Source organism: Haematobia irritans, chromosome 5 (genome assembly GCF_050003625.1).
Source record: "Haematobia irritans isolate KBUSLIRL chromosome 5, ASM5000362v1, whole genome shotgun sequence".
Taxonomy (NCBI): Eukaryota; Metazoa; Arthropoda; class Insecta; order Diptera; family Muscidae; genus Haematobia; species Haematobia irritans.
Genome location: NC_134401.1, coordinates 108,574,902 through 108,584,239, shown reverse-complemented (window position 1 = coordinate 108,584,239; position 9,338 = coordinate 108,574,902). Strand labels below are relative to the sequence as shown.

The following is a 9,338-nucleotide window of genomic DNA, read 5'->3' as shown; positions in this document are numbered from 1 at the left end:
TCGTCTTCCAGATGCTGGAGATATGAAAATAGGAGTTCGGCCACCTTGTATTTATGAGAGAAAATTTACTTCTAAATATTCAAGTGGTAAAATTGGATGGTAACACGTTGCTAAAGTTGGTAGAATTATACCAGAAATGATAGATTTTTTATTGTTTGGTAGAATTTTTGATGTTTTGGTAGATTTTGCAACGAGATATTTCATAAATTTTTTATAGAAATAAACTTCTGACAAAATTTTCTACATAGAAATAAAATTTTGATAAAATTTTCTATAGAAAAAAATATTGATAAAATTTCCAATAGAAATAAAATTTTGATAACATTTTCTATAGAAATAAAATTTTGACAAAATTTTCTATAGAAATAAAATGTTGACAAAATTTCCGATAGAAACAAAATTTTGACAAAATTTTCTATGGAAATAAAATTTTCACAAAATTTTCTATAGAAATAAAATTTTAACAAAATTTCCTATAGAAATAAAATTTTCTATGGAAATAAAATTTTGATAAAATTTTCTATAGAAATAAAATTTTGACAAAATTTTTTATATAGAAATAAAATTTTGAGAAAATGTTCTACATAGAAATACAATTTTGATAAAATTTCCTATGGAAATAAAATTTTGATAACATTTTCTATAGAAATAAAAGTTTGACAAAATTTTCTATAGAAATAAAATTGTGACAAAATTTTCTATAGAAATAGATTTTTGGAACAATTTTCTATAAAAATACAACTTTGACAAAATTTCCGATAGAAATAAAATTTTGACAAAATTTTCTATGGAAATAAAATTTTGATAAAATTTCCGATAGAAATAAAATTTTGACAAAATTTTCTATGGAAATAAAATTTTGATAAAATTTTCTATAAATTTTACAAAATCTTCTATAGAAATAAAATTTTAAATAAATTTTCTATAGAAATAAAATTTTGAGAAAATGTTCTATAGAAATAAAATTTTGACAAAATTTTCCATAGAAATAAATTTTTTAGAAAATTTTCTATAGAAATAACATTTTGAGAAAAAAAGAAAGAAATAAAATTTTGACAAAATTTTCTATAGAAATAAATTTTTAGCAAAATTTTCTATAGAAATAAAATTTTAACAAAATGTTCTATAGAAATAACATTTTGTGAAAATATTCTATAGAAATAAAATTTTTACAAAATTTTCTATAGAAATAAAATTTTAACAAAATTTTCTATAGAAATAAAATTTTGAGAAAATATTCTATAGAAATAAAATTTTGACAAAATTTTCTATAGAAATAAATTTTTAGCAAAATTTTTTATAGAAATAAAATTTTAACAAAATTTTCTATAGAAATAACATTTTGAGAAAATTTTCTATAGAAATAAAATTTTGAGAAAATTTTCTATAGAAATAAAATTTTGACAAAATTTTCGATAGAAATAAATTTTTAGAAAATTTTCTATAGAAATAACATTTTGAGAAAATATTCTATAGAAATAAAATTTTGACAAAATTTTCTATAGAAATAAATTTTTAGCAAAATTTTCTATAGAAATAAAATTTTAACAAAATTTTCTATAGAAATAACATTTTGACAAAATTTCCTATAAAAATAAATTTTTAGCATAATTTTCTATAGAAATAATTTTTTTTAGAAAATTTTCTATTGAAATAACATTTTGAGAAAATATTCTATAGAAATAAAATTTTTACAAAATTTTCTATAGAAATAAATTTTTAGCAAAATTTTCTATAGAAATAAAATTTTAACAAAATTTTCTATAGAAATAACATTTTGAGAAAATATTGTATAGAAATAAAATTTTGATAAAATTTTCTATAGAAATAAAATTTTGACAAAATTTTCTATAGAAATAAAATTTTGACAAAATTTTCTATAGAAATAAAATTTTGATAAAATTTTCTATAGAAATAAAATTTTGACAAAATTTTCTATAGAAATAAAATTTTAACAAAATTTTCTATAGAAATAAAATGTTGACAAAATTTTCTATAGAAATAAAATTTTGACAAAATTTTCTATAGAAATAAATTTTTAGCAAAATTTTCTATAGAAATAATTTTTTTTAGAAAATTTTCTATTGAAATAACATTTTGAGAAAATATTCTATAGAAATAAAATTTTTACAAAATTTTCTATAGAAATAAATTTTTTGCAAAACTTTCTATAGAATTAAATTTTTTAGAAAATTTTCTATAGAAATAACATTTTGAGAAAACATTCTATTGAAATAAAATTTTGATAAAATTTTCTATAGAAATAAATGTTTGATAAAATATTCTAAAGAAATAAAATTTTGACAAAATTTTCTATAGAAATAAATTTTTAGCAAAATTTTCTATAGAATTAAACTTTTTAGAAAATTTTCTATAGAAATAACATTTTGAGAAAATATTCTATAGAAATAAAATTTTGACAAAATTTTCTATAGAAATAAAATTTTGATAAAATTTTCTATAGAAATAAAATTTTCTATAGCAAAATTTTCTATAGCAAAATATTCTATAGAAATAAATTTTTTCGTCTTAGAATTTCTCCCTGATCAAGAATATATATACTTTATATAGTCGGAAATCGATATTTCGATGCGTTGCAAATGGAATGACAAACGTATTATACCCCCGTCACCATTCTATGGTGGTGGGTATAAAAATCATTGGCGCTGAATCATGACTAGTTTTAGATTAGTTCATTCTTACTATTTTTCTTCCTCTGTTTTAGTTCATATTGAACTTACGCGTAGGGTGATTGAACTTTATACCAACGTTTAGTTCATAAAATTTTTGAGACAAATATCATTGGGCTGTGGAAAATTTCGTAAAAAATAATAAAATTTAATTACAAACAAATAACTTTATTCAAAAAAATTTTAAAAATCCAATGAAATAATACCTTTCGTGTGATTTTAAATCGAAGTTCTATAGAATTTGTATTGGGGCTATACCAAAACATAGACCTATACTCCCTATATTCGGCACAAGAAGTCAAATCAGAAAATCGGTCGATATACACCATATTCGGAATACCTCTTTGTGGATCTTAAATACCTCTACATTTTTAATTTCAACCAAATTGAATAAAGATTGGGGTGTCAAGATGCCCAAGACGTCCAATCGGAAGATCGATCTATATGGGAGCTAATCGGATGAAAGTTGCGGTGTCAAAATGCTCAAGACCCAAAATCGGGTGTGGGTTTATATCGGGTATAATTCGAAACTTTGACCGATATAAACCATATTCGAACTTGTCTGCGTACAGACAAAACACGTATGTATCTCTGCCAAATTTCAGGACGATAGCGCCATTATTGACCCAACAAAAAAATATGGAAGTACTTCTAAAGGAAAGCGCTTCCAAAGATGTTCTTTATTTTAACTACTCAGGAAGTTCTTTTGATTCAATTTTTTATAAGTCGTCTTTTTCATACTTTTAAAGGATAATTTTTACTTTTTTGGTTCAAATAGGTTAAAAAAGAGTAAGAATAAAATGGTACAATTTATTTAAATTTTTTCGAAGAAATGATAAATCCATTCTAGAAAATTTGCAAATATTGGAAAAGATTTGCTTTTTAATGCGTTAGAATGCATTAAAAGCCATAAAAAAAAAAAACATTTTAAAAATTATGTTTTTTTTATCAAAATATCACAAAATTTTTTAATTCACATCCAAAACACTAAATTTGGATTGCTCCTTAAGAAGTGATTTATATTCAGAGCAACGACTGTTGAAATGGTGCACATCCGTCCTTTTATAAGCCCATGTTAAATTCATCGCTTCTGCTCCAATTTTGCACCACTTCCGGATACAAGAAGAACATTTTCACTACATTTTTGGCGACGCTTTTTTGCTGGGTAGATAAAATGTGCTGAAAATGGTATTCATGGATACATTTTTAAACCCACTACCGAATTCAGTGTTTTGGATGTGAGTTGAAATTTTTTTTGTTATTTTGCTAAATAATTAGTTTTTTATAATTTGTTATGATTTTTAATGTTTGAAACGTTTTACCCTAAATATTTTCAAAATGCGCAATTTTTCTAGAATGAATTTAGAAATATTTTCAGCAAAATTTAAATAATTTCTACTCTGTTTTTTACCTATTTGAAACAAAACAAGTAAGGAAAGTCTAAAGTCGGGCGGGGCCGACTATATTATACCCTGCACCACTTTGTAGATCTAAATGTTCGATACCATATCACATCCGTGTTTGGGGCTATATATAAAGGTTTGTCCCAAATACATAATTTAAATATCACTCGATCTGAACAGAATTTGATAGACTTCTACAAAATCTTTAGACTCAAAATTTAAGTCGGCTAATGCACTAGGTTGGAACACAATGTTATTAAAAAACAAGTAAGGAAAGTCTAAAGTCGGGCGGGGCCGACTATATTATACCCTGCACCACTTTGTAGATCTAAATTTTCGATACCATATCACATCCGTCAAATGTGTTGGGGGCTATATATAAAGGTTTGTCCCAAATACATACATTTAAATATCACTCGATTTGGACAGAATTTAATAGACTTTTACAAAATCTATAGACTCAAAATTTAAGTTGGCTAATGCACTAGGGTGGAACACAATTTTAGTAAAAAATAAACACATTTAAATCTGAAGCAATTTTAAGGAAACTTCGCAGAAGTTTATTTATGATTTATCGCTCGATATATATGTATTAGAAGTTTAGGTAAATTAGATTCATTTTTACAACTTTTCGTCTAAGCAGTGGCGATTTTACAAGAAAAATTTTGGTATATTGATCATTTTTGTCGAAATCAGAAAAACATATATATGGGAGCTATATCTAAATCTGAACCGATTTCAATCAAATTTGGCACACATGACTATATTACTATTTGTACTCCTAGTGCAAAATTTCAACCAAATTGGGCGAAAACTCTGGCTTCTGGGTCCATATAAGTGCATATCGGGCGAAAGATATATATGGGAGCTATGTCTAACTTAGAATGGATTTAAACCAAATTTGGCACGCATAGCTATAATGCTAATACTACTCCCTTTGCAAAATTTCAACTAAATCGGAGCAAAAAAAATCATATAAGTGTAAATCGGGCGAACGATATATATGGGAGCAATATCTAAATCTGAACCGATTTCAACCAAATTTGCACGCATAGGGCGAAAGATATATATATATATATATATATATATATATATATATATATATATATATATATATATATATATATATATATATATATATATATATATATATATATATATATATATATATATATATATATATATATATATATATATATATATCGTCTCCTTCTGGGTGTTGTAAACATATGCACCAACTTGTAATACCCTGTTCCACAGTGTGGCGCAGGGTATAAAAAGTTAAAATTACCCATTAAAAATATTAAAAAGCGATATAAACTAACTTCCTGTGTAGTTAAAATAAAGAACATCTGTGTGAGAACATTTTTGAAAGTGCTTTTACAGTTGTGCCTTTATAACAACTTCCAATTTTTTTGCTGGACTATGTAAAAAAATTAAAATTCCCAAACCTTCTATATATATCAATGAAAGAAATCTTTTTACATACATATCTCAGTTTCAATATTAAAAGACTACAGAAAACATCTGGTGTCGTACAATAAACTAACAATGTTGCCTTTATAATTCTCTATATATGCATTTGAACGGCGCCATCTTTTGATAGAAAATTACTTTAAAATTGATGCTGGAATGTCTGACAGTTCTCTATCTCATCTTATGCTCTCTATATGGTTAACTGTCAACAGATAACATAAATACCAACAGTCAGTGGTTGTGTTAGTTATAAGCCACAAGTAGCAAAAACAAAACAAAAATTGTTGGCAATTACAGTAGAAATATTTCTAACAAAAAATCGTTAATAACGAAGGGAAATAAGTCTTATTTGCAATAATACATTTAAGAAAATTAACAAAACCCTACTACGAAATGGCTTTTCTATGTCCAGTAAGAATGAGGCGGGATAAAAAGAAAGGTATACATACAAATAGATTATAAATCATATCTAACAACTATTCTACATTGACTTTGTAATAAAATGTAAACAAATTGTTGAGGTATAGGCATATGAAACTAAAGACTTAAGAAACAAACGTTGAATATGCTTCGTGTAAAAGACTTAAGACACAAAAACAAATCATATTTTTATCCATTCATACGGTGTGCTTGATTTTTCCTCCTTTAATATATTCCATACCATAGCCACGAATGCCAACATAGAACGTGACCTACCCTTACCTGGAGGTGTTACAGTCGGTTTAGGTCGTATAACCGGCTCTTCCAGTATCGAGACACTTGTACGAGTTGGTATAGAAAAAGAGCATGGATTGAGTCCCGATTCCAAAATGGTTGTTCTACATGATTTCACCCCATGTGTGGATGACGAGCTAGAGGTTAAACGTGGTCAAATTGTTAATATTTTATATCGTGAAAACGATTGGGTCTATGTCATTGGAGAAGATTCACGTCAAGAAGGTTTCATACCATATTCCTATTGTGCTCCTTACAACACTCAATTAGCCGATATGGCTATTAAAAAGAAACTACCCCGTGGCGATGCTGGTGATCACAGTGAATCGATACCGCTTCTAACGGCCAACGAAACTAATAAATTGGATCTAATTGAAGAAGTCAGTAATGCCCAAGCAGCATTGAAAAATGCTGTGGTCGAGTTAACATCTCCCCTTATTATGGAATCTGAATGTACACCCTTTCACAAAGAGCCTAGTGGTCGTTATATAGTTCTCTACACATTTATTGCCCGTGATGAAAATGATTTATCTGTAGAAAGAGGGGAATTTGTGACCCTTTTAAATCGTGATGATCTTGATTGGTTTTGGATTGTGCGTAGCGATGGTCAAGAGGGGTTTGTACCTTCAGCTTTTATATATCCAGCCGATAGTGTGCTACAAACTCAACAAAAGTTAATGGAAAATAATCTAGGTAAATCAAATGGCCAGGTTGTGTCTACAGGCACGGGGGCCTCACAAGGAAATTTGAATTCCTTAAGTCAGCCAGTGGCATTGAACAATAATAATGGTACCTCGGACAATTCTCTACAGCAACAACAGAACAACACACAGACTGCAGCACAAATTCAAGCTGATGATGTACGTTATGGTACCGAATTGGTTATGCTATATGACTATAAGGTAAGATGATCAATAAGAAAATTATTTGCTTTATATGTTTAATAGGTTATATGTTAGAGGTCTAGTTTTTAATATTCTATGACAGTCCGCTTCATTAATTATACCCTGCGCCACACTGTGGAACAGGGTATTATAAGTTAGTGCATATGTTTGCAACACCCAGAAGGAGACGAGATAGACACATGGTGTCTTTGGCAAAAATGCCAAATGTCCGTCTGTCCGTGAACACATTTTTGCAATCAAAGTCTAAGTCGCAGTTTTAGTCCAATCGACTTTAAATTTGGCACAAGTATGTGTTTTGGCTCAGAGTAGAACCCTATTGATTTTGGAAGAAATCGGTTCTTTGCTTAAAATTTTGAACAAGAAGAACAATTAGTACTATAGTCAAGTGTGCCAAATTTTATTGAAATCGGTTCAGATTTACATATAGCTCCCATATATATCTTTCGCCCGATATGGACTAATACGGTCCCAGAAGCCAGAGTTTTACCCCAATTTGGTTGAAATTTTGCACTAGGAGTACAATTAGTAGTATAGTCAAGTGTGCCAAATTTTATTGAAATCGGTTCAGATTTAGATATAGCTCCCATATATATCGTTCGCCCGATTTACACTCATATGACCACAGTGGCCAATCTTTCACTCCGATTTAATTGAAATTTTGCACAGGGAGTAGAATTAGCATTGTAGCTATGCGTGCCAAATTTGGTTGAAATCGGTTCAGATTTAGATATAGCTCCCATATATATATGTTTTTCTGATTTCGACAAAAATGGTCAAAATACCACCATTTTCCTTGTAAAATCGCCACTGCTTAGTCGAAAAGTTGTAAAAATGACTCTAATTTTCCTAAACTTCTATGACATATATATATCGAGCGATAAATCATAAATAAACTTTTACGAAGTTTCCTTAAAATTGCTTCAGATTTAAATGTTTCCCATATTTTTTAACTAACATTGTGTTCCACCCTAGTGCAAATTTTGAGTCAATAGATTTTGTAGAAGTCTATCAAATTCTGTCCAGATCGAGTGATATTTAAATGTATGTATTTTGGGCAAACCTTTATATATAGCCCCCAACACATTTGACGGATGTGATATGGTATCGAAAATTTTGATGTACAAAGTGGTGCAGGGTATAATATAGGCGGCCCCGCCCGACTTCAGACTTTCCTTACTTTTTTACTAATACAAATTTATTTTTTTTTATTTTGTATATTTTGATTTATAGGCTCAAGCTCCAGACGACTTAAGTGTGCGACGAGGGGATTGGATCTATGCTGATTTAAATAATCAAACTGTTGATGGATGGTTGTGGTCTTATGCTCCGAAAACACGAAAATATGGATTCATACCAAAGGCTTATGCCAGACCGCCGGCAATGACAAGTCTTTAAGATGAATAAAAATATTTTCCAATTCTAGAACTAATATATGGAAGGTACCATAAATATAATGAATATATTGAACATTTAAGTTAAAAATGACACATTTTTGAAATTGTCTGTACAATTTTATTCATACAGCCTGTTTCTGTATGTCGAACGAGCTCTATCGATCGACTTAAATACATAGAACCAGCTGATTTTTGGTTATAAATTCAGCTGTTTCTTTCCATTTCAGTCGATCGATAGAGCTCGATCGACATACAGAAACAGGCTGATAATTTCCTTGAAGTAGTAGACCATATAAAATCGTATGAAATGATAACGAATGCATTCCCTAAACAAATTCTAATGATTAAACATTTATATTTGTTTTTAATATTTCCTCCATTTTATTATAAATTTTTATTGAAATTTTCTTTTCATTTCTCCTATATAAAGTGTATACAATGTTCTTTTGTAATTAATTATTAATTATTTATAAAGCCTTTTGAAAAAGAATACATATGTTTCATTATTTTAAGGTCACTTCTTTCGTTTTCGCCATAACATATTGTTTACATTAACTATTTATAAGCTATCATTTAAAATTAGTCTTAGTTGTATTACACATTAAAAGTTAGGAGATAGAAATAATATAATTATACATACATATATATATTTTAATAAAAATAAAAAATGAGCAATAATATTCATAACATTCAATGCAATATAGAAAGAATGTTTGGTGGAAATTTTCGAGCAATCAAAGGAAAATAAACAAATAC

The 9,338-nt window shown here is 27.7% G+C and overlaps 1 protein-coding gene across 1 annotated transcript; it reads left to right on the top strand.

The window, feature by feature from the left end:
* Positions 1-5,811: 5,811 nt before the first annotated feature.
* Positions 5,812-9,335, top strand: Dlish (Dachs ligand with SH3s). The gene is made up of 3 exons (XM_075309460.1): positions 5,812-6,008; positions 6,236-7,185; positions 8,419-9,335. Exons 1-3 carry the CDS (start codon positions 5,963-5,965, stop codon positions 8,581-8,583), a joined length of 1,161 nt encoding a protein of 386 aa, XP_075165575.1. The 5' UTR covers positions 5,812-5,962; the 3' UTR covers positions 8,584-9,335.
* The last annotated feature ends 3 nt before the right edge of the window (positions 9,336-9,338 follow it).